At 40.2% G+C, this 26,439-nt stretch overlaps 1 protein-coding gene and 1 non-coding gene across 3 annotated transcripts in view; both read left to right on the plus strand.

Moving 5' to 3' along the window:
- The window catches only part of MAML2 (mastermind like transcriptional coactivator 2), a 331,734-nt gene extending 305,588 nt beyond the window's left edge, over positions 1 to 26,146 (plus strand). The window contains exons 3-5 of one of the 2 annotated variants that reach the window (XM_008688387.2): positions 13,409 to 13,612; positions 18,761 to 18,875; positions 22,324 to 26,146. In XM_008688387.2, coding sequence (XP_008686609.2) covers positions 13,409 to 13,612; positions 18,761 to 18,875; positions 22,324 to 23,339 — 1,335 coding nt within the window. In that variant the 3' untranslated portion in view covers positions 23,340 to 26,146. The remainder of the gene's footprint in view (positions 1 to 13,408; positions 13,613 to 18,760; positions 18,876 to 22,323) is intronic. The other variant, XM_008688388.2, reaches the window with a different exon arrangement.
- Positions 9,100 to 9,229, plus strand: LOC121102962. Its single transcript, XR_005835119.1, has one exon. It is a non-coding gene; the product is annotated as a small nucleolar RNA SNORA11 (small nucleolar RNA).
- Positions 26,147 to 26,439: the final 293 nt, after the last annotated feature.

A 26,439-nucleotide genomic window follows, 5' to 3' on the forward strand; every position in this document is an offset into this window, starting at 1 on the left:
TTAACAACAAATATATTCCAAGTATAGATTTTATGTCAGGCTTATGTGTGCTAATAGAAATGCATAGATGAATAAAAAAATCCATGTTCTTGAAGTAATAATAGTGTAGTAAGAGAAAACATACATGTAAATAAATAACTGATATATTCTATAACAAAGATAAATACAAGATGTGATTAGAACTTAAGCAATAGCAGTCAACTATGTTGGACAGTGCCAAGATAGATCTGTCTTATTCTGAATTCTCTATTCAGATGAATTGATGGGTTCAGCTTGTAAACCCAAAGTTATACTAGAAATCCTTGTAAATGAAATAATGTCATAAAAAGTGGTTGATGTCTAAAAATGGTTTAGTAGTCTCCACCATCTTGTAATCCAAACAGACACAGAGAAGCTAAAATACTGCGTCTCTGTGTGTGTGTGTGTGTGTGTGTGTGTGTGTGTGTGTGTTTAAGACATCCCCAATCTTATTACTCAACAGAATTAATAAAAATTTTAGGTACCTTCTTTCTAGAGTTATAACCATAAAGTAACAGCAGATCTGGTAGTAGTTGTACAGCTGATTTGATCAATGTAGACAGATAATCAAACCAAAGAAAGTTGACCTTCCTCATTCTTTTCCACAGTGGACTTTTCATTTGAGGTTATCATTTTTCTAAAACATTATTTCGGTACTCTAAAGATCAAAATGTGTTTGTATAGTTTGCATAAATAAGATTTGGTAAATAACCTGATTTTCTGGGAATTGATCCAAGTGAAACCTCTAATCTTTTGAAGTTCATCCCTTAGTGATTCTTAGGGAGAACTGAGCTTTTTTGAAGTCCCACTGAAGTATTTAGTGGCTTGCTTTACTAATCCAAGGGAGACTTCAGGGCTACATTTAACAGAGAACAGATGGCTCCTTTTTAAATGTCCTTTGTGGTCATTATACATTCAAAAATAGCTAATCATGTTACATTAGAGTAGATGGACACATTTGAAGATATTGGCCACAATCACTATGTTGTGTCAGCACATCCAGATTTCTATGTTTATTAGATAACCTGAAATCATCAAGGTATTCTGTCATTTCTCTTAAGAGGAGGTATGCCAGAATATGTGGGCGACTTTGTAGGTTAATATATTTTGTATGTTTTAGCACAGAATGGATATTCAAAGCATGAAAATTACCTCTAGCAAAATGTTTTGTAGATTTTTTTTTCAGAATCAGAGGAAAAAACAGACTTTTTACAGAATTAGTTCAGAAAAGTCCAATGTTATTGGCAAAGCTATATACTTCTGTGTTGTGCCTTCCACACTGAAGTATATGAACAGATCCAGAATTAAGGTTGAATTTTCTCAACATTCCCATCCCCAAGCCTCATGTTTTGTTTACTTCAATCACTTCAGAAGAAAAACCGGTGTGATTTCCTGCTCCTCACCCCCAACCAGATCAATCCAGTATTTGTACATTAGAGTGGCAAAACCACTGCATGTCATGCTGTTAAGTTGCGTTGTAGACTCAATGAAAAAGAGAAATTGAATTATTTCATGACAGTGGTATTTATTGTTAGCTTGATTCAATAAAAATGGAATTTCAACAATTCTAGCACTAGAATGGAATTTAGAGATTATAATCTAACTTCCATTATTTTAACACTGAAGAAAATAAGGCCTAGAGAGGTTAAAAGACTACAAAATTAGCAAGGTTCACAGGTCACATGAACCAGATTCCTACAAGAATCAATGAAATAATGTCAGTGTGTATAAGTAAGAAGAGTAAGGGAAAAAATTGTCAAAGAAAACCACAGTTTAAAATAATGCTAACTTTTCTTGCATTCTTCCTATGAGCTAAAGACTGCCGCATATTTTACCTACTTAATCTTATTCAAGCTATATAGGAATTGTATGAGGCAGGCAGTATTATTTGCCCCTTAAGAGTAGAAACTGAGACTTAGAGACTATCATAACTTGCCCAAGAACAATTAGTAAGTCATGGAGGAAATATTCAAACCTAGGCATTTTGACTACAAAGATTACATGTATCACCATTATATAGTATTTTGTCATGGGATAGCACAGGAGATATGTGAGAATTTTCTTAGATTTCTCACTTCTCTATCTTAAAGAGATAAGAAGCTAAAAGTAGTCTATAAAATTTTCATTAAGGTGAAATTCTAGCGTCAAAATTCTGTATTATTTTTTTAATTATTATTTCCAAAGGGAAAATCTTACATTCCTTCCCAAGTGTTAGAAGCCACCTAGGGAAATCAATTCGTAAAAATTTAGACATCATTTTGATTTAAGAACCAGCCCTTTAAACAGTATTTCCTTCCTTCTGAACTGTGGTATCACTTACCCTTTCTTCCTTCTCTGTTAACTACTTGTCTACTGGATTGCCTTCACTCTCAATGAGAACAGAAAATGTTGATATTTATCTCATCCAAAACCATAACACCTTCCAAACACTTCTGGAGGAAAAGCACAATTTAGGGTAGAAAACCGGTTCCTAACGTATGTCACTTTGAAATGAGTGTTTTCGTACAGAGGAGTTATAAGCCTAATGTAGTTACACATTATACCAAAGGGAGAAGAAGAAGGGATTAATATCAACACGAGTTATAGCACAGGCTCAACAAAAGATAAAATTACCCTTAAACACAATTCCCTAATCTTGTTTTAATTGGTGGAGGCAGTAGTGAAATGCTTTGCTATTGTGAAGCTCAAATGACTGAGCACATCTCTGGATAATTATTGCTTGTTGGTTTATTGCTGGTATTATTATAAACAGCATGCTGTCCTCACTATCTGATGATGAGAAATTACATTTTGTTTAGTCCAGTACCTTAATGGGTGTGTTTGATATTCAGTAAATATCAGACTTACTTAAGAGGAGATACTGACATTTATTTCAAGTCTATTGCATACCAAATAGCACTTCACTTAGTATAGCACTTCACTTCCTTTATGCCATTTGTTGAGGTAATATTGAGGAAAATATTATTACCCCCATACAAGTTAGAAAAAAGCAGAGTTGGGATTTGAACCCAGTTCTGCCTGATCTCAGAATCCACTTTTCACTATTGCTGGCTACCCACTCAAATTGCTTTTAGAACAGAAGGATATTTTAAAAATATTTTGCCAATTACCTTATTCTATTAAGTCTTTAAGGTTCTTTGCATTTTAAAGGCATATTTTTTTTAAAAAGACAAATTTCTTAACCTATCTCCTCATCTTAAAATGGGAATCACAATTAAAACAGAATTATTGAGGAGATTAAATGATACAATAAATACCAAGCCCTCAACACAGGGCCTCGTACATAGCTTTCAAAAAATGATAACTATTGGTAGAAATTGTACGCCAGTGGTGTGCCTTCTTCTTGCCTTCCAGCATATCTACTACCCACCACCACCACCACCATCATCGTCGTCATCATCATCATCACCATGTTCTCCATTATCGCTCACCACTAGCCTTTTTCCTTTCTAAAACATCCTTTATGTTCTGGGCCGTTCTAAAGTGGTACACTCAGAAAAGCAACACTGGATTTAACAGTGTTGCTTAACCTTTGCCTCTCTGTCCTGCATTAGCTTTCCAGTTGCCTTTGAAAAGAGCTAGCATTTTTATCCCATGTGACAGCAGAAAGCTCTGACCCCATTTTCTACTTCACATGTCTTCTTCGTTTATCTATGTATTTATTTATACAAAACACACACACACACACACACACACACACGTATGAAGGGTCTGCTATATACTGGGAAAAACATGATGAACATCCCAGCCTTCCAAGCACTTCTAATGGGAGGTAGATATAAGCAAACAATAGTTGTGATACAGAGTAAAAAATGGTCCCTAATGAGCCAGTACCAGTTATTACGGAAGCACAGAGAGGGACACTAAACGGCGCTAGGAGGCCAGAGAAGACTTCCTAAAAACATGACATCTGAACTGAACCTAGACAGAATGAGTGATCCCTTGATAGAGAGGAGCAGGGGAAGAGGGCTTCAGGCAGAGATGTTGTGAGCAAATGCAAAAATGCGGAGAGGAGGAGCTCTGTGAGTTTGAGGAATTGCAAATAGGTTAATTTCACTCTAGGACAGAGTGAAGAAAGCATGGCGTTGAGAGATGAAACTGGAGAAAGATGCAGAGGCCAGGTCATGGAGGGTCTTCTCTGCCATTTTTAGGAACTAGGACTTGATTCCGAAGGCTGAGAGGAGCCCTGGATAGTTTTAAGCTGGGAGTGCAGTGTAGAGAACGTATCCAAGTGGAAAATCATTTCGTTACTTTCATAAACACTAACCTTTGAGGGGCAGGAGGTGGAGTTCTCAACCTGAGGTCAATGGATGGTCTGTGGATGTTTAGAAAACGTGTAAACTCTCTGGAAATGTAGACGAAATTGTTAGTTGTATGTGTACTTGGGGGGAAGGGAGGAGAGGCAGAATCCATAGCTTTGTGAAACCCTCAAAAGACTGTGTTATCCAAAGAAAAGTTGGAAACCACTGCTCTAGGGACAGAAAGCTAAAAGCTAACTTGTAGAGCAGAAATTTCAGGTCTGCCACAAAGAGCCCTTCTAAAGTTAAAGAACTTCTCTTTTAAGAAAAATTTCTCATTCCTTCCCCTGAGTTACCAAACTCTTCCCACTCCACCCTGACCCACTGACGTTTTGTTCCTGGCCACTCTCCCACCTAAATGCTGCTTCCTTGCTCATGGAACTGGTCTTCCGTGCCAACCCATAATAAGTGTCCACCCCAGAGGCCAAGAATAGATGCAGTGTCCTGGTGACTTGAAAATTAGGTAACATCTGAAGGATGAACTCTACAGTGACCACAAAATTCATTCTGATCATTTGAAACAAACAGATCGTAAACATATGATCAGGGTTTCCCTGTAGGGTAAAGGAGGAGGTTCTGAGCAAGCAAAGAAAAATGCCCTATTAAATGGAAGGAAAAAGCAGCTACCATTCATAATTGCAAAGGACAAAGAAAAATACTAATGCAAATACAATCTTCTGTGTTTGCGTGTTCCACCTTTCCACATTTTTCCTGCCCCACCCCTCACCCCCACAAGCCAGATCGATCAGACAAGCTACAGTTCTCTTAGGCAGATAGATTTTGTTCCATTGGTCTCTCCTTAATACGTTTTCCAGGATTTGGATGTGTGTTCTTCATCTTTTAGTTAGTCTGTGACCTCGTGCAAGTCATTTTGTTAACCTTTCTGGGCAGTGTCTTCATCTGGAAAATGACGCTGGATGCTTTTTCAGTTGCCACAGTTGGTAATGGTGGCTGGAGTGGAGGGCGATTGTAAACAGATCTTGTGATAGCTATTTCTCATTTCCAACTTGCCAGTCCCTTCCAAGATTGCTGGGTACTTTCTTGAAGGCATTTTATCAATTTCATATAAGCATCCCTTGGCCAGTACAGCCAAATAGAGCAAGGGTCAGGAAACTTTTTCCATGAGGGCCAGATAATAAATATTTTAGGCATTGTGGGCAATAAGGACTCTGCCACAGCTCTTCAGGTCTGTGAAGAAGGCAGCTCTGTCGTGTGAAGGCAGCCCCAGACCACACAGAAAAGCATGTGTGTGGCTATGTTCCAATAGAACTGTGTTTACTAGGAAAGGTGGCGATCTGGGTTGACCGGTCATGCCACAGTTTGCTGACCCTTGAAATGGAAGATGGGCAGCCTGAAGACAGGAGTGTCTCATCCCTTCAGTCTTTCAGTTTGAAAGTTGTTTCCTGGACAATTTCCTGATAATTGTTTTGCTGTCATTATTGTCATCATTGTCGTTGTTGCCGTGAAAGACAAGAACTGTTCCATTATTTTAGCCCCACACCGCCACCTCACTCTCTGTGCCCCAAATAAATAACTTAGTGGGGCTGCCAGTTTGCAGGGAATCTGAAACAGTTCAGACAACTTGTTTCTCAGGCATAGAGATAAATAAATGGCTTCATAAGTAGACAGTTGAGAAGATGAATAGCCTGGAGGAACAGTTGAGCAGTTAGTTCATTGAGACAGGGAAAAAGAGGGAAAGAGAGAAGGGGGGGAAGAAAGATTGATTGAATAGCAAACCAGTTTATGAGATCTACTGTACAAACTTGCCCAGCTGGGTACTTTATCTTGAATTTGTTTTGCAAATTGCAGATGCCTAGCCCTGGAAGCCAAGAAAAAGAAAGGGCAGTCATCCCACGCCAAAATACTCTCATGGATCCCAAGTAACTTACATTACTTCATTTTTGTGGGGAAAAAAAATCATTATATACCCCTTCCAAAATAAGAAAAACAGAGAGCCATTTTACCCAGATACCCAGAAGAAGACAAATATTTTTTAGAGTTTTTTTTTTTTTAAATATGAAGAGAACAATACCTGCCTGGTAACTTTGCTTGCTTTGTGAAACTAACTATGTCACACTGTTCAGTCCACAGAACTGTTTTAACAGCAAAAATGGCTGAGTTCAATGAGTCTTAATATTTTAACATACTTCAGTGAAACCGGGGATATTTTTGTTTGCTGCTTGAGGACAGGTCTAATTGGACCCTCGTCTACCTTTTGCTGAAATCAATCCTGCTTGACAGAGCCTTTGCATTCCATTAAATGAAAGAAAGTGGTAATCACAGCATTTTTATTAGTTAACATCTTTTTAAAAGATCTCTCACATACTAAGCATGAATTACAAAGACATTTTATCAAAGTAAGACCCGTGGCCAGGCATGTCCTCGGATATGTGGTACTAAGAGTTATCAGATTTTTTTTTTCCATATGGTTCTTTAAATTTTGATCCCTGAAATTTGAAAGAAGAGGTCTTGGTGAATGAGCTGCTAGGACTAGAATAGTGGAATTTATTTCTAATTGTAAAATTTGGACATTTTTTCAAAAGGACTTCAACCTGGCTTTGAGAGAAATAGAGTTAATAACAGGAAGAACAAGTCATTTGTCCCCTAAAGAAAAGGGTGCCCATTTACAAATTTCAAGTGTCTCCTTAATTTTCTACCAGGTCCTCTAGACACATGGTTTGCCTCCTTGCTGAGTTAGTGCTTCCCATAGTAATCTGTGGACAAGATACTAAGTCAACAAAGTAACAGATTTGGGAAAGCATTCTTTTACCATGTTTTCCAAACATTAAAACATGCTTCTAGCTTCCTGTGAATGTAAGTCAACCTCACACTGCCACTTAACTTGGAATTATGTTTGCCTTGGCAAACAGGTTTGGTCATCACACACCTGATTTACTAGTGGTTTTCTAACATCCTTGAGACCATTCTGGAAGATAAATTTTCCCTCAGCAGTCCAGTTGGAAAACTTGAAAGTACAGACAAGCTGCAAGGTTTCTCAATAGGCTGCCTGAACTGTGATCCCCAAGGCCTAGAAGAATGCATAGTAGATGCTCAAAAAATACTTGTTGAATAAATGAATCAGGTAGAGTGAAGATAATAATTCTAAAGATATAGCTTACTTATTGGCAGAACTTTATTAGAAGAACACAGATATGCTTTTATTGGCCTGGCAGTCCTGTGCTGGATTAAAAGCAGGAGCAAGAATCTTTTTTCTTTTCAATTTAATTTTTTTATTATAATAATATTTTTTATTATATTATGTTAGTCACCATACAGTACTTTTTTAACCGTATCTCAGCGCTGGTGTACTACTCTAACTCAGTGGCTTCACTAATATTATAATGGACTTTAAACTCTTAAATACATACAGACACACACATGCAAATGTGAAAAACTGTAAGTGTGTATTAAATGTAAATGTATATTAAATCCCGGGAGGATAGGATCAGAAGCCTATTTTGTAGATTAGCATCAAATACTGTGATTTTATTGGTGGAAAGAGAAAATACATACACTCATAAAATGAAAGATCATTCAGGTTCATGATTTGAACCAATCATATGGCTGTTATTAGCTGCCAAATCAGCCTTCAAGTCCAGTTTCTCTAGAAAACTGGGTTTTCTGTCATAAAAGACTGCATCAGTGGAAATGACCTAGATCATTCACAATCACTCACACACACACACACACACACACACACACACACACACACTCTTTCATCTACAGGCTGAGGATTGCCATTTTTACCATGGTCTTCACAAGCTTTAAGGAGACCATGAGTGTTGAAATAGAACCAGATTGATTTGTATTAGGCCAAGTTCTACATGGGCTGAACGGAAGGCAAAGAGTGAGGCTGAATATGGAAATCAAAGCCAACGCAGCAGAGCATATTTTTCTTTCAAAATATTTTATGTACTAAAGTTTGCACAACATCTTGGCAATGACAGCAAGCCTGTGTAAGGAGGTGTTTCATGTTTCATAGCTAACATAAGGGCAAAAAAATGTAGCAGCAGCCAAATATTACTTCAATCATGAAATGAAAGAATGTGTACGGTAGAGTACATGGTGAGGCCCATGGGCCAGAAGCTACAAGGCTTAAAAATCTTGTACAAAATTCCAGAAGAGAGCTTATCTCTTATTTTTATATCCTTTGGTATTGTGAAGGAATGAAACTAAATTTAGCACCGTCCATCTGTTTGATTAGAGAGAGAAAGGGACGTAGTTACATTTTCTTGGTATGCAGATCTTTTCTAAATCTTAGAGGAAGCTAGTTTTCCAGATTTCCCTGGAAATTATTTTGAAGTTCGCCAATTTTGCCAACACTAAGCATTCTGCCCACCTCTTTCTCTTCATTTTTCCCCTTTCTAAGTAATTTTTTAATCTCTAGAAAATAGAAAACTGCCTAGCATATTGTAGATATTCAGTAAAATTTATCGAAATTCATGAATGGATAGATGGACGGATGCATAGGTGACTAGATTAGGCATTAGACGACCTGGATTTTAATCTTAAAGCACCAGTAGATATCATACTATTTAATGGAAATTGTTGTGCATTGCTTTTTCCTGCAGTAACTTTGAGTGAGGATGTACATAGGGTATGTGATGTGTGCATCTTAGATTCCCAGATAAACTATAAGCCAGAGATCTTAACCTCAAATGCCTACATAAGCCAGGCAAGTAATAGAAATGAGGGAAATGGGCAGATATAATAAAATAAGAAATAGTGGGGACTGTGGCTCACTGGAAGGCACAACTCGTGTTTAAAAATATGATGGGAGCATGGGGTGTGCTCAGAGCAGGGAGCCTGAAGAAATGGCTTCTCTGTTTATAACACACCCAACAGGAATCTGGGTTTGATGTGAAAAAGGGCACAAAACGTGTGGCCTTCCTATGAACAGACACCCTACACATGTCCCACCCTGCACCTCTACATGGCTTCTGGATAGGACCAGCAGCCAAAGGCTTTGTAGGGCTCAATCCTGGAGGCAGAAACCCTGGGAATGAGCGTGGGTGTGAGGCATGGGCTGGAGGATCAGGACAGCCCCCCACAAGAACTGAGATGCAGCCTTGGGGCTGGGAAAGGGCCACCTGGGAGCCACTGGTACAACAGGTCTGCCTGGCTGGACGCAAGCGTTTATCGTCCTCTCGCACTGATGTACCAGGAGTACAAGAAGTACTCAATAGTAGCCCACCCAAGTATGAATTTCTCTGGGGCTTGAGAGCCCTCCACGAGAACAGCGAGATGAGTGTGCTGAGATTCATCACCCAGCATCAGAACTGAGACCCCAGGAAGGGAAGGCTCGTTTCTTGGAGGCTGTGGATGATGCATTCAAGACGATGGAGGTGGACATGGCTGTGGAACATGCCAGAGCCCAGATGAGGGCCCAGATGAACATGGAGATTTTAGCATTCGCTGGGCTGGGATTCCCTTGGCCTTCTGGGCCAGGTACCATCCGTACATTCTGTATGGTGACCATGCCAACAGAACTGCTGGGAGAGCTGGCATCTGCCTTGGCTCCAATGGTGGGGCCAGCACCACATTCTAGATGGGCCCAGCACCAGCTCCACTGTCCAGACCAGAAATGCCGCCAGAACAAGTGTCGACTTCTCCCAGATCCGACAACGCTGATGACCTGCAGCAGTCGCTCACCAGACCAGAGAGCTTCCTCAGTTTCCTTTTTAACACAGCACTCTGGGCACCTTCGACCTGCCCATCCAAGATGGCACGCGAGAGGAAGCTGTCTTTGCCCTTCCTGCTTTCATTGTGTGCTTTTGTCGTGTTTTCATGTTTTTGGTATCAGTGTTACATTAAAGTTGCAGAATTAAGAAAACAAAAAACAAAAATAAAATATGATGGGAGCTAAACACACTGCATATGCAATCCGAATACACTTACAGCATAAACTTCTTCACAGACATAATTGTTTCTAAAACATCTCTGCCATAGGCAAAATAATAAAGAAGACAAATATTAATTGCTAAAATGTAATCGAGTACCTACAAAGTGCCTAGAACTGTTCTAAATTTCATCTGGTTTAGTTTTATGTCATTAATATAATTACTTCAGTTTTACAAATGAAGAAGTTAAGGCGCAATACTTAGTAAGTGTATATTGGCTCCTCTATTAATAAATAATTGGATATTAAGAAATAAAAACCAGCACAGAACAAAACAATGTATCAGGGCCCTGAGCCAAACCCCTAACCTGGAAGAAGGAAGCCCCCTCCAAAAGATCTTCCATCAGAGAATGGCTCTCAGCTCCTCTTCCGACATCTCCAAGTAGGAGGATGTAGTCATTTCCCGAGTCCATCAGTAGCTCAGTCTCTGCAATGCAATGGAGACCTCTGCATTTCTGATGAGTCAACACGGAACAGCTCTGTGCCATCTGCAAGTCCTGCTTCATACTAAAGAAACAAAACAGACTCCTGCTCCTGTGTGTGGAAATACACGAACAATTATGAGCAGTTCTCGCTTATTAAGTGCGAACTCTGTGCTTCACATTATTGGCATTGTATCATTTCCTCTCATTCTCACAGAGACCCCATGAAGTCAGTACTGTTATTGTGCCCATTTTACAGATAAGGATGTTGAGGCTCGTGGAGGTAAATTAACTTTTCCCAGATCACGCAGCCAATAAGTGCCAGACCCGAGATAGGAATTCCGACAGGCTCATCTACAGAGCTCATGATCTTGTGCACTGTGTGACCGTGCAAAGAAGACTGAGAAGAAAAATGCATTGAATTTTTGTGTATGTTTGTCAGCCGGCTTCTTAAAACATGAAATCCTCTTTTCACACACAGTCTTGCACTAAACTTCAAATTATTATATCTCAGAAAAGAGCAGATGGTTTCCATTCTGCTTGAGGGTGGAGAGTGAAGGGCCAACCACTGCCTCCACTATATTCTCTCTCACCTTGATTTCTTCTAGCATCACTTTTGGTCATCTTTACTCTTGTCTGACCCCTCCCTCCACGTTTCTCCCTGTTATGGGCTCTGCTTCCCTCTTGTTTGTGTGGGTGGACAAAGATTCCACGCTCAGTCCTCTGGGTACTTCCTTCTCTACCTGCCCCCCAAGAGCGCTCAAGGCACAGATCATCCACTGCCATTGTGTTAATGACCCTCGCGCGCTTGTCTCCAGGCCCACATCCCTCGTGGCTTGTAGGACATGTGGGGTGAACCTTTTCCGCCAAGAACCAAGACGGATTTAACTTGGAGAGAACTGACTGGGCATTGTGTGCAGAGGTGTCGGAGGCTGGTTATTTAAAGCTGCACGGAGGATGTGTCTGCTCGGAGATGGCTCCTGGTATTTTTAGTGAAGTGGTGAGGAGGACCGCCCCCCTCCCAGACCCCACAGCCTGCCCTTCTCCCCACCACACTCCCCTCCACGTGCCTGACTGAGGGTGCTCACCCCTGCGGAGGGTGCTCAATCACCAATTGCTCCATGGGCAGGTGGGTCTGCACAATTTAGAAGGACAAGCACCTTCTTCCTCAACACGTCTCCCCTTAGCTGAGAAACAACAGGTACAGTGGTTGAGAAAGAATTCTGAAGTCAGACAGACCTGGCCTCAAATCTTCCTCAACTACTTGTGTGATCTCTGAGCTCAGGTTTCTCATCTGCAAAACTGGGACGATAATACTAGTTCTTGCTCATTGTTTCGTTGGGAGGATTAAATGTCATCAATCACTTAACACATTGAGGCCTGTAGTAAGGTTCTGTGCCTGGTCATCTTTAGGATTATTTTGCATCCCTTTGCTTTTGGGGTAGTTGGTGAGCTCTGTAGCCCTAGGAATTGCTAAAGCAAGGCCATATTTCCTATTTCTCCGGGCTGTGGACTGGTGGCTTTTTTTTTTTTTTGCATTGTAGATAACTAGAGAAAAAGAAGGAGGTAAAAGGGAGGAGACTTTCCACAAATGGAGTATATATGACTGCTCATCAGGCATCATGAGAGTTGCTTTATCTTTTTAATCTCTTGTAACTTCATAGTCCAGATGGGGAATGAAGTTGGATTTTATTGCTCCTATAATCCAGTGTTTCTCAAAGAGCATACCCTGAACCAATGAGTATTAGAATTTCCTGACCAGGGACCCAGTCTAGAGCCTCAGAATTTCTGGAGCAAGGCCAGAGCATCTGTTTACCCAATGAATATCATCAAAGTGTGAGGACTTTTGACTTAGTACGTGTATCATATCTAAGACTTGATTCTGTATTTTCTTGTGTTTTTACATGTAAGCATGCCATTTCTTCCTTAATTAGATACATTCTTCAAGGTGGGAAGAGTTCTTGTAACCCCAACAGTGTACAAGCCTGAACACGGCATTGGGAATTTATGAAAACACTGGGTTAGTTTTAGCTTTCTGCCCTGCAGGGGCAATGCCTTAATATTGGTAGAGACTTTGAGTTAGAATGGCAATTCACCAATAGCCAATATTACCACTATAAACATTGAGTTTCTAATCAATACTTTCTCATTGTCTGTTGGGTGTTCTTTTATTGATTGATACACTGAAATTCCTGATTTCCCGACCAGGGACCAAAATTGACAAGTCTCTGAAAAGTAAAGTCCCTTCCAGGTTTCAGAGTGTTTGTAAAACAGAAACTCACAGGTCTTCCCATCTTATCACAGAAAGCTAGGCCCCTTCTGACCAAAATGGTTATTCAACTTTTAAACATATGCATTAAAACAATTTTCGTTGCAGGATCAGCAATGATATGTGCTAACTTTAAGGAAAAGGAAGAACTTGTTACTTTATGATGTGTTTGTTCCTGAGCAATTGAGAGGTTTGCCATATGTTTTTATGGTTGTTTTCTTTGAGGTTCCATAAACGCCTTCTGGAATGTGGAGGCTCCACCATCAGAATCATATGGGAGCTTTTCCAGTGCCCTAATGTCATTAACCCAGCTGCTTTGGTTGCTGTAATATGCATTTATTTCTCCTACATTTAAAAGGCAATTCTCTGATCTCCAACCCATTTAACCATGTTTGATCTTAAGATGAAAAATGTTCGGAATCTAAGCTTATGATCTTTGTGCTACATTTTTCTTCTTTTAATTCACAGTAGCTTCCCCCTCCCACCCCCTTCTCTTCTTTAGGATCAACACTCTGTGGTAGGCCAGAACACAGGCCCCAGTCCAAGTCCCAACCCCTGCTCAAATCCAAACAGCGGAAGTGGTTACATGAACTCCCCGCAATCACTGTTGAATCAGCAATTGATGGGAAAGAAACAGACTCTACAGAGGCAGATCCTGGAGCAGAAACAGCAGCTTCTCCTCCAGCAGCAGATGCTGGTTGATGCGGTAAAACCTTCTCCTAATTTCTACTGAACGTACCTATTGGCCTAACAGAGGGAATTCATGATTTCCCCTTTCCGGTCCTTGCCCTTTTCTCTGTGCCTACTTAGGTGAGAGCAACAAGAGTATCCTGGCTATAAGAGAAGCTAATTCTGTACCTAAGTTAAAGTGCTGCAGAAAAAGAAAAAAACCCACTTGATTTACCAGCTGCTGGACAGTTGGAATGCATGGCACCCCACCTAACTAGCCCTGCCCAGCCCAGGAATGTTAAGAACCAGCAGCATGGGTATTTGAATCAGGCAAAAGGAGCCATTTTTGTGCTGCAAGCCTGAGGGGCAGAAATTGTGGACAGAACTTTAATCAGCTTGAATCCAAGTTGATTTTAGAGATAAAAGGAGTTTCCAAAACAGTTGTAAAAGCCAGCATGGAGTTTCAAAACTTAAGATTTGGCTTCCAAAATAAAGCATCTCAGAAGGGGGGATGTTTTTAAAGAAAACTGAGGATATATTTCCAACTTTCACCATCATTAAGTGGCCTTAAAGAAAGGCAAGGTGGTTATTTCCCCAGCAGTACCAGAGCATTAGCCCTGCTTCTCTCTCCCTTCCGTGTCCTCAGCCATACACTCAGGCACGGGTTCAAACCCCTCTGGCCTCCGAACACCAAGCCCCATCTCCAAGTTTCATTCTCTCCCTTCAGACGATTTGGCCAAATGAAAGAAAAAAGGGGCAGAGTTAATCATCTCCAGGTTGATAGAGTCAAGGTACACAGAGATGTGAAAAACAAAATAAAAATTGTTTATGCTCAAGGAGCTTTGTAATAAAACTCAGAAATCTGGGGTGTGATAAGTGCTATCATTCATTCAGTAAATATTAATAGGCTATAAATGGCAATAAATAAGGTAGACCCTGTCTTTGTCCTTAAGGAGCTTAGAGCCCACAGTGATGTGAAATAAATAGATGATTGGAAGGTAGGTGATTAAATGCTATGATGTGGCAAGTACTAGAAATGGTTTCAGAGAGGAAGTTATGTCTACTGAAGCCTTGACGGTGAAGCAGGTGATGGGAGAAGGTGGGGGGGGGGGCACGGGGCGTTCAGCCAGAAGAACCGCATATTCAAAGACTCAAGAAACAATACCGTATACTGCATGTGATGCAGTAGGTGGAAGTAGAGGATAAGGAAGTAATAGGCAGGGAGGCCAGAGGTGAGAGGCCAGAGGTAGAGCTTGATAAATTTACATTGTCTGAAAAGCAGTGGAGAGGACTTTAAGGATTTGAAACAAGGAAGCACTAAACTCAAATTTGCATTACAATAACATATGACCAGAGTAAGGGAAAATGTAATGGAGGAAAGACAACATTCAGTTTGGAGAGATTAAAGACAGTCTCCAGGAAGAGGTACAGTTTGACTTTGACTTTGACCTTGAAGACTATAGGATTCTGATAGAGTAGGTGAGGAGGAGCCAGACAACAAAAGGTACAGCCCGAGTGATTTTTTTCCTTAATATATTTATATTTGTTGGTGGATTTGAGATTATATTCTGAAATATTTAATACACAATGAAAAGTGTAAATAGTAACATAATCATCCATAATTTTTAAGGAATGACAAACAGAATAAGTTTGGGGTCTAGAGCAGGTAAGAAGAAATAGTGAGAGATGAATAAGGAATAGTGAGCAATAAATTTACAGGTGACCTTGAGTACTGCCCAAAGGTATCAGGTGTAGGAGTGCCATGGACTGGATCACAAAGTGACACAACCAATTTCTTCTATAAATCTTCTGTAAGTTTTGTAAACTATGGCTGTCCCACCAACTCACTCCCTTTTTTTGATCTCTGTCAACTAAATAGCTTAGAAACGAGGGCGGTAGGAGAGAAAAACATACAATCTAAGATTGAGTCTCATTATTCCCATCAGTACTTCTAATGTGTTGAATTGTAACGTGCAGAGGTTGAATTTCTGAATTTTCAGCTCTGATTAAAAGGCAAGGAAACGTGCCCCGAGGGTCATGTCCTGGCACTGGCCTAACTCTCATTGGGCCCCAGTTGAGTCACTGCTGGGACAGGTGCAAAGGGCAGTGGCATAAGCTGTGAGAGATGAATGAGAAATGGGACTGCTGTTTTTGTGATTTTTATAAACCATTCACATTTCTCTTTGTTTGGACGCCATTGAGGGTGCCTGTGCTTTTTAGCATATCCAGGAAGAAACAGTCTTTGATATGGCTTTATATTAGCATATGCTTTGTAGTCATTTCCAGTCAGTTGGCAAGGCCAGAAAGGCTCCTAAATTGAGATGTTTTCTCATGAAAGTGCGTTATCCTTACTCCCCATTATTCTACCACCAATGAAATACAAAGAGGAAGGATGAGTAGTACGTAACACTAGGGGCATCACGATAACCAACACATTTTGTGCACCTTCTGTGTGCCAGGTGCCACGCCAAGCTTTTATAGAGGTAAAGGATTAGTCCTTGCAATGGGAATTATGAGGGAGGTCCTAGAATTATCTACATTTCACATTTTGAGATGGCAAAACTGATGCAGGACAGATAAGCACAACAGAGATTATTTCTATAGTGGGTTTCAGGTCCAGGTTATTGGGTTGAATTATTGGGTCCAAGATCATGAGACATTAGTTGAGAATTTCAGTTTCACGTTGCACAGAAACAGTCTCAGGGACAGCCTTTGAGTTTACACTTACACAGAATGGGACTGTCATCCTCTTGCATAGAATGGGAATGAGAGCAGTCCGCATTCCATGTTGCAATCTGGTCTTTGCTACTCCTCAGCATGAGGTGACAACATGGCAGTTCCATAATAGTCCATATGCCAGGCCATTAAATCTAACTCATTTGTGAACAAGTAGTTCAAGAAACTCAAGTTTCCAGAAATGTATTGTTAACCCTTTGAACAACCTAATTTAGCCCTCAAAGAAATAAAAAGTCAGTAAGTAGATTGAATATACACAAAAATAAGTTCAGATATGAGATCTAGTCTTTAATGGGGAACCAAGAGCCTGATCCTCTCTTCTCTGTCTCTGTCTCTCTGAGTCTCTCTGTCTCTCTTTGAGTCTCTCTCTCTCTCTCTCTCACACACACACACACACACACGCACAAATCCTGTTTTCTTCAATATAAACAGCAGAAACACCTAATTACATAAGAAAAAATGATAGATGCTTTTGAAAAAGAGAAGAATTCAGAAAGTCCCATGCTTGGCAAAAATATCAAAACTGTCAGCTTGCACAATAGTTTACAACAGGAATGGTTGAACATCACCACATTTGGGTTCATGGAACATCTCAAGCTGTTTCTTAAACATTTAGGGTTTGGGCAAAACCATAAAGACATTCACCAACCACTTTTTCCCTTAATTTGTAAACCCATATTTAAAAGAAATGTAATCCATATGTTTCTGATTCATTTACACTTAGCTCATCAAAATTGTGTTTTATACGAATACTTGATGCCCAAAAACCCCTGTGAGTCTTTCAAGTTTTTTTCTTAGAAACAAGAATTTGAGCTTGGTTTGTTGTTGTTTTAAGGCCATTTTTTTAAAATAGTAGATTTGTTCTACTTAGAAGGTTTGGAGTTTGATGGGAAACTAAGAAATACATGGTTCAAGTGGGGTCTAAGTTGGCCAGTGCACATTTGGCTTCCATCTAATTTATCCAACTATCTTTACACGGTTTTCTTTTTTATTTAGTGACTTTCCTATAATTATATCATTCTCTGTCTACCTATGCCAGTTATGTTTATCTTTGAAAATGGGGGTTGCTTTGGGGTGCATACAGAGGTGCAGTAAAGCAATTCTAAAAACTTCCTGATCCATGTTGAGAAAGAAAAAACACAGTCCCTAATGTCCAGAACGGATATGACACTCGCAACCAGGCCCTTTTGGTTTTTGTCAGACATAAACAATCTGATAGAATACCAACCTGAGATGGGGTTACTCTGAGACTGTGATAAAATGAGACAAAATAAGGCCACTTCATAATTGTATCTAAATACAGACACAAGGTCACTCTGTAACACCCAAAATACAAACGCCCCTTTTGCTCAATAAGCAACTGCTACTTCTTTACTCAATGATAGAATCAACCTCACTTTGACAGCTTACAACGTAGAACAAATCATTACTTCCTTAGGCCCTCCCTGAATCACCCAATCAATGCCCAAATCCTAGGATAGATTCTTTCTACCGCTCTGGTACTGAGACACCACATGGTCCCCCATGATGTGCATTCTCCCTTGCTGCAATGAGTAATAAACCCAGGAGGTGTGTTCCTGGTGGTCTTTGGCTAAAGGCGTTGACAATATAAAAAGAACGTACCTATTTCCTCTCTTAGCTCCCAAACTCACCTACTCTAGAGATCTGAAGGTGGCAGATTCCAGAAGGAAGAAAAGAAGTGGGCCTGGGAAACTTCTGTGCTTTGAGAATGGGGCACAGAAAAACAGAGAAGCAAGTATTGTATTGTGTGGCAGGGAAAGTCTTTGACTCAGGATTCAGTTTCTGTTGTACCACTCTGATCTTTGGTAAGTTACTTGGCCTAAGGAAGCTTCCATTTCTTCACCTATTAAGTGGGAATAATCACACTACTTCAAGGGTTGTTTTAGAGAAGGGAAAATGAGGCAATATGTGTGTAGTGCCCCTACCAGTACCTGATAGGTTATATCCTGGCATCTCCTCCTATCTAGGGTTGCCAGATTTAACAAATAAAAATACAAAATTCCCAAATGTCTGTATTTTCTCTGGCAACCCTACTCCTATACCTTCCACACTCCATGGGACCAGAATTAAATAATAGTTACCAAAGCATTATCAGGTGGGCTACAAAATAAAACTAGAAACACCATCTCAAAAATCACAGGAATTTAGCTCTCACTGAAATCTAATTGCAAAATAAATGAGATTAGTTGCTAGACCCAAAACACGCGTTGAGTATTAAGAAGAGGTAGAAATTACACTTCCACGCAGGAAATTTATTGAAATTGAAAAGACTGGTCTCTGAAGCAACAATAGTAAATAAGGTATGTGATCCGCAACCGTGGCAATGAAATTGTTCTTACAGTCTTACTTTTTTGAATGATAGCCTGTAGGTGTTTACAAGTGGGAAAGAAAGCACGCAGCTTCATACGTTTTCATTTGTGTTTTCAAGGAGAAGATTGCTCCGCAGGATCAGATAAACAGACATTTGACAAGGCCACCCCCAGATTACAAAGACCAAAGAAGAAATGCGAGCAGTATGCAGCCAACTGCTGCTCAGTATTCTGGTAAGTATTCTTAAAAATCAGTAAAAATAGGGACACCTGGGTGGCTCAGTAGGTTAAGTGTCTGCCTTTGGCTTAGGTCATGATCCTGGAGTCCTGAGAATGAGCCCCACGTTGGGCCCCCTGCTCAGTGGAGAATCTGCTTTTCCTCCTCTCTCTACTCCTCCCCACCCCTGCTCCTGCATGCACTCTCTCTCTCTCTAATAAATAAGTAAAATCTTTTAAAAAATCAGTAAAAATCATAACTGTAGAAGAAAAAACTGTTCAGTTTTTAACATTTCCTCCTCTCCCCTCCTCCTATGGAAGTGCAGCATCTTTCTTAGAATCCTGTACTAGCTCCCATTTAACTTGCAGATCAAGACCGAACGTGAGTGGTTTTTAGTCCTTTCATCATTTCTTGCTGATTCTTGTCCTCCATTCACATATCTCAATGCCCTCCGAATGACCTCTGAGAGCTCAAGAGAGCTTAGATATTTCTAACTCCTCGGTTCAACCATTCTCCCCCCAGCAAGGTATCCTGACCCAGATCATGTAAGGTAAGCAGACATTCCTCCCTCTTGGAACTTGCATAAAGCCCGATCCTCTTGTCTCCATGCGGCCTCAACATGGCTGAAAGACAAGACGGAGGTCCATTTGGAACATGACTTCTTACACCATGGCCTGTCAGTGGGTTCGGGGGAAGCTAGGAGCCCTTGGAAATATTATACAAAATTCAAGGTGGGTGTTTGGGCTTTTCTTTTGCCATTCACATAAAAGAATTTCAAGAAGGGCAGTCTCAGGCTGATTAGGTGGCTGTACAGTGTTGTCAGGGGTCCAGGCTTCTTTCGTCTTTCTGTTCCACCTTCTTTCACATGGAGCTTCAACCCTAAGGATTGCCTTGTGGCCACCACACCGCCATCCTTCACATCGTATTCCAGGTAAAAGGATCAAAGAAGGGAAAGGCAAAATGCCCTCCCAAATGAGTCAGATTCTCTTTTTAAAAGAGGTTTCTTGAGGGGGCGCCTGGGTGACTCAGTTGGTTAAATGTCTGTCTGCCTTCAGCTCAGGTCATGATCTCCAGGTCCTGCGACTGAGCCCTGCATTGGACTCCCTGCTCAGTGGGGAGCCTGCTTCTCCCTCTGCCTCTTCTGCTCCCTCTGCTTGTGCTCTCTCTCTCTATCTCTCTCAAATAAATAAATTAAATCTTTAAAAAAATAAAATAGTTTTCTTGGACTCTCACCTAATAACTTCTACTTCTAGCCAGAATTTATTCATCTGGACCCCTCCATCACCAAGGAAGTTTGGGAAATGTGGTTTTTCAGCTGGGCACATTGCTGCAAATCAAGGGTCTGTTTCTAAGGGAGACAGGGAGGTTGGATGCTTGGTAGGCACCTGCAAGTCCCTTTCACAGGGTTGTATGGGCGTTTTCGTAAGGGAGGGATCCTAGGCATCCAGTTGCCAACCCCCAAACAGATAAGAATCAGTACTCTAGAGCATTGTACTTCCCAGGTCTTCTGAGAAGGAAATAAGCACCAAGCACAACAAACTCTTTTATCATTTTTTACTTTAATCTCAGTGCAGTAATAATCACCTTGCCCAGATGTTAATATTAGAAATGATGTATGAAAAGCACATGGAACAATTTTAACCACATATTAGGAACTTTAAAATATTAACTGTGATTACTATTTTGTGACCTTTATGGAAATTCTCTCTATTGTGGTTGTTTAAAACTATTGCTCTCCTCTTAAATCTTCTCAGGGCATATTGTCAAAATAGAGAGCAGCTAGAGGGAATGCATTTTAAAACCTCTAAAGTTTTCTCATAGCATTTTCATAATAATCTGTTCCCTTCTCATGAAACCCTTAGATACCAAGATGATGTTGCTTACTCTCATCGGCTGTCTGTGAACTCTCTGCTATTCGAGCACTCTGATCCCTCTTTATCAAACTCTTCCTGCTCTCCCAGTGCAGGGCTCTGTGCTCAATCTGGACATACAGGGAGATACAAGAGACTGTTCAGCCTTCAAGGGGTCTGTAGTCTAGTGGGAGACATTTTAAAACAAATAGCAAGGACTTCAGCCTCTCAGGCTGTGTGCCATGCTAGCTATCCCCAAGCAGTTCCAGGGTTCCCTGGAGCTACAACAACAGCCATGTTCTTCTCATGCAGTGTTGTTCTGATATTTCTGTGTGTGTCTAATTCTTGTTTCTTATTTATCTCTGATTCTCTGGGCCTCCCTGCATCTGTGCAGGGAGAGTACTTTAAAAGAGATCTTTCTCCAAGTTACATATTTGCTTCAGTCTCTCATTTACTCATTCATTCATTCAATATCAATCAAATACCTACTTTGCACCATCCACTAGACTTAAAGAATAGGACAGTGAATAAAACAGCCAAAAATGTTTTCCCCCGTGGAACTTATCATCTACCAGGCATTTATTCTTATCTTTCTGACATTCCATGTTTGCTTCTCAAGATGTCTTCCCATGATGACTTTGATTTCCTCAAGTCAGGAAGATTTTAACATGTTGACTAATCACTATCCGATATGTGGTGCCCCCCTATTCGGCAGCCTGTGACTGATGGTTCCACTTTGAGATTCCGTGGATTTCCCAATACAAAAGCTAAGTGCTAAATGAAAACTTCAAGGAGCAAATCCTGCTGGAAAGAGCAGGCTGGAGTGTCAGGCAAAACTCAGTGAAGGAGCTTAGACTTTGACCTGAGCTTTGAAGAAAAGGTAGGGCTCGGTGAGTTAAAAAGGGCATCATATGAGAGGGAAATAGCATGAGCAAAGGTGGCTCATGGCATGTGGATAACTATGCAATAGTAACTATACCTCCTGGAGCAGAGGGCTTTCCACGTGGAAATCATCACTGGAGCATGGACACCTTGAATTCCAGATTTTTAAAGAGATGGGAATTTACCCTTTGGACACTTGGGGGCCACTCATGGAAGCTTCTTGAATGGGGATGGTACGGATGAATAACTGGACGTGATTTTCAATGCCATAGGTGTGGAATATTAATCTAGTAGCCGTGTATAGGATTCATCCACACTTTCTTATTTGGACTCTGGGGTAGCCAGTAGCCTGCATTTCACAGCAGCTGGTTACTCAAAGTTCTAGTCTTTGGTCTTGAAACAGAGTAAAGCTAATTCAGAATGAAACAAAGATTGACTATCACCTCCCTTCAATGACTCTAGAAGAGGAATGAAGTAAAACCTAACAACTACAGTCATTTTATTGTAGCCTTTTTCTCTATAATATGTAAACTCTTGACCAACGGTTGACCTAGATAATACTTCCCTCCAAAACCTGTCTTACTTCTTTTATATAAGATGCTGTGATGATTATTTCTCATTATTCATTCTTACACCTGAAAACAGTTTCAGAGTGGATAAGTTATTGCAAATTGCTCTGAAAGAGGAAATAACCTATGGTTGTAAACTAATATAATTATCTTCTTTTTCTCAGGTGGCTCATCAACCGTGAGTTTAAACTCTAACCAGGCTTTGGCAAACCCAGTTTCGACACATGCCATTTTGACTTCGAATTCCAGCCTCATGTCTACTTCCCATGGGACAAGAATGCCATCATTACCCACAGGAGTTCAGAATATGGGGATGTATGGAAATCTGCCTTGCAGTCAACCTGGCACGTACAGTGTCACTTCAGGAGTGAATCAGCTGACCCAACAGAGAAACGCAAACCAATTGATAGCAAACCAAAACAACCCTCTGATGCCACGACCACCTACCTTAGGGGCAGGTAATAATAATAATGTGGCCACTTTTGGAGCTGGACCTGTTAGCAATTCACAGCAATTAAGACCAAATTTAACCCATAGCATGGCAAGCATGCCAGCACAGAGAACGTCGAATGTAATGATCACATCCAGCACAACAGCACCAAACTGGGCCTCTCAAGAAGCAACAACCAAACAACAGGAAGCCTTGAAGTCCACGGCAGTCCGCTTCCCCACGGGTACACCTGCAGCCTATACTCCAAACCAGTCATTGCAACAGGCAGTGGGCAGCCAGCAGTTTTCCCAGAGGCCAGTGGTTCCTCCTAACCAGTTAACACCAGCAGTGCAGATGAGACCCATGAACCAATTGAGCCAAACATTAAATGGACAAACCATGGGTCCACTCAGAAGTCTGAACCTCAGACCCAATCAGCTAAGCACACAAATTTTGCCTAATCTGAACCAGTCAGGAACAGGGTTGAGTCAGTCGAGGACAGGCATAAGCCAGCCACCATCCCTGACACCAGGCAGTTTCCCGTCACCCAACCAAAGTTCCAGGGCTTTTCAAGGAACTGACCATGGCAGTGACTTAGCTTTTGACTTTCTCAACCAACAAACTGATAACTTGGGCCCTGCCCTCAACAGCGATGCTGATTTCATTGATTCTTTATTGAAGACAGAGCCTGGTAACGATGACTGGATGAAAGACATCAATCTTGATGAAATCTTGGGGAACAACTCCTAAAGGAGAAGAGGGAGAGAATTAATAAATTCCACGCACTAAAAGGCTGTATTTTACAAGGACTCTGTAAAGGCCAAACTCTTAACTTTTAGTTGGACTAAGTGAAGATACCTTGGCTTAAACGTGGAAGCAGAAAGTAACTGCAGTGCTCGGTTCAAATGCTTGTTTTAAATCTCAAACCTGAAAGTAAAATATTGGGATCACTTTTCCCTGTCTAAACTCCAGGACACAGTATCCAGTTTGCCCAAACAGAACTGTGGTGTTGATGTGTAATTAGTTGTGTAAAATAGGCTTCCCAAGCTCCTTTCCTCCCTGAAAGAAAAGTCATAGAGCTTGTAGCTTGTTAAACCCCATATCATATGGAGGTACTAGTTCCCAGCAACAAGCAACAAATTCCTTCATTTGCTCTAATAGATAATAAGTGTGATTTAATCTTCCCACTCTTGTCTTTTCATTTAATTTTCCTAAAACTTCCAGGGTAGATTGAAATGTTATAGGTTTGTTTGGAGTAACCAAACAGTGCCCCAAGTAGAGGAAAGCCAGAGAAACTAGAGAACATCCAGTGGATTGTAGAGTTTCTTCCCCAGATTCACCTCTCACTTTGTCAGTTTTCCCACATATGCCATACTTCCGCAACATGCCATGTCTAGTAATGAAACAAGATCGCAGAGCTTTCCAACTTTATTTGGGCTTCCATAACCAATTCTTGAATCCATTTCCAAGTCTTAGATACAATCACAGCTTGTCCTAATCATATTGAAATATTAGTGCATACCCGTCTGCATCCGATGTCACTATTTCAAAAAGAAAACATCCCATTGGACATGGCTACAAAGGAGTTTAGCCACAAATAACCTGGGGGTGTTGCTTATTGTGATGATTGCCTGCTGGTTAGTTCCCATGCTGAGTGAAATTGAGCCTTGTCTTCCCTGCTTATTTTGATGACCAGAGACTGATCTGTAAGAAAACGGAGATAAGAAGGTATCTTGTTTTGATTGGAGATAAAAAAGAGAAGATCAGGACAAGAAATGGTGGGTATGGTTGCGTACAAATCTATTTCACAGGGTTTGAAGGAAGGCATAATTGAAAGAGAAAACAATCTGTCCTGATTTAGGCATATTTAGGTAAACAGCTAAAGAGAATGTGATCTGTTCCAGTAGCAATGTATTCATTCTTCGCTCCCTGATGTGATGTATCTTCACCACATGCTAGAGGGACCCTGCATATCCCAGTTTTCTCCCTCAGGGCTGAGCACTGTATCAAAGAAAGTTTTTGTTGAGTCATGTCACCTCAGCACCCACACACAGATCAGCTGTAAAATGGGGAGGATGTGTGCTGATTTGGAATGGATGCAAAATATCATTTTTGTTTTCCTCATTACAGAAGAACAGAGGTTATCTTCAGCCTTTTTAGTTATACACCCACATATTCAATTATTAGGTGTAATTTAACTGAACTTGTTTAATAACTAAGTCTTTCAATATCTGTTCTAAAAAAGATCATATTTTGAAAGTTCTGCCAAGCCGTCTCTCAATCTTTAAAATGTCTAGAAGCACTCTCTTTCTTTTACACAATACCAACGTCACTGGCCCAGAATCTTTTCTGTGCTAGGTTGTAAATATGAATAAATGACTTGTTTTGTAAACTTTTGTAAAGAATATTTTGGTAGAAATACTTAAAACATATTCTTTGGGTTATATTTATACATATGTGAAATAAATATACTATCAAAAGGTTATATTTTATACAAAAAGTAAATTGTTACCTTTTGTATGCTAATATACAAAGTTTTGTATAATATGATGGTTTATTTTTAGCTCTACACTTAAACCGTAAAAGGTCAAGTGGGAACTTTTGAAAACTATCAAGAGGCTTGTTAGACAAATTTATATTCTGAAACCTCAAGAAGAAAGCATTCCAGGTTTCAATTTTTTCTTTTTTTTTTCCCCGCTCCCAAATTATTTTTTAAACCCATAGTTCTTTTGTCTTATTTGATCCTACTGCTGTGCACATTGTATTGGTTCTTGTTGCATGTGGTCTACTGTGTGTTTTCCCATTTTTTAAAACAGTGTTCCTCCATGCAAAAAAGGAAAAAAAATGTACATATAAACACTTTTATTTTATGACTCCTCCATGTTACTGTATATATCTGCCAGTACTTCCCAGTTATACTCCTGTGATTCAGCTTATTTTTACCCTAACATAAATAGTATGTTTTGTAGTAGCTATCAAATTTAAGAGATAAAGCAATCAGAATGTTTGGATTTTCTTCTACCTTAATGTGAATTTCATAATTAATGTCTATTTATTCAGCTATTCATTAAAATACAGGATTCTTTGGAAAAACATGGTGTAGTCTATAGTTTCTGTTTGTTTGGCAGCCTATGACCAAAGATGACGTAATTTTCCTGAAAGCTGAGATGATGACAATTTGATAGACAAAATGGAGCCAAAACTTGAAGATTTACAATGTAAAAGCTGTTGGAATCCAATCTCCCATTTATTGAGATACCGGACTACTTAATTGTTGGCATTGTTTGTCATTCTGACATTATACAGGAGGTAGAACTCATTTTTCTTTTCTTTTTTTTTATTCAAAGACTAGAAAGCAGTTTAGGCAAATAATTCATTCTTGGCTTTGTGTTAAGCCCAATGAAGGGAAATAACCCTGTCTAAGTGAATGCACTAATATTACTTGCATTACTGTAACTGTACCCATAACTGTAAAGATCTCAACTTGTAAAACAAGTATTTTGTATTGTGTGTAATTTCATGTGTTAAAAAATAGTTTAAAAAAATTCGGAACTGGTTCTCTTGTATGAAATCATACTTTCAGTCACCAACAATATTGTTGCTACATCACAAAGTTCTGAGAACTATTAATAGCAATGGGCAGATTTGTTCTCTGGAAAGCTTCTCCTACTAGTGAAATGCTGTCTTGTCTCTTTTCAATGTTCTTTAGTTCACTTAGAAGGTTTGTATTAAAATCCTATATGCACAGCACCACTAAGTACTGAAGAAACCCTCCCTATTTCTCAGGCATGGTGGGCCTTTGCCTGGACACTTGGTCAGGCTAAGTCTGAGTGAACACAAGGCCAGGTAA

The sequence above is a fragment of the Ursus maritimus genome, unplaced genomic scaffold (genome assembly GCF_017311325.1).
Source record: "Ursus maritimus isolate PB19 unplaced genomic scaffold, ASM1731132v1 scaffold_16, whole genome shotgun sequence".
NCBI lineage: Eukaryota > Metazoa > Chordata > Mammalia > Carnivora > Ursidae > Ursus > Ursus maritimus.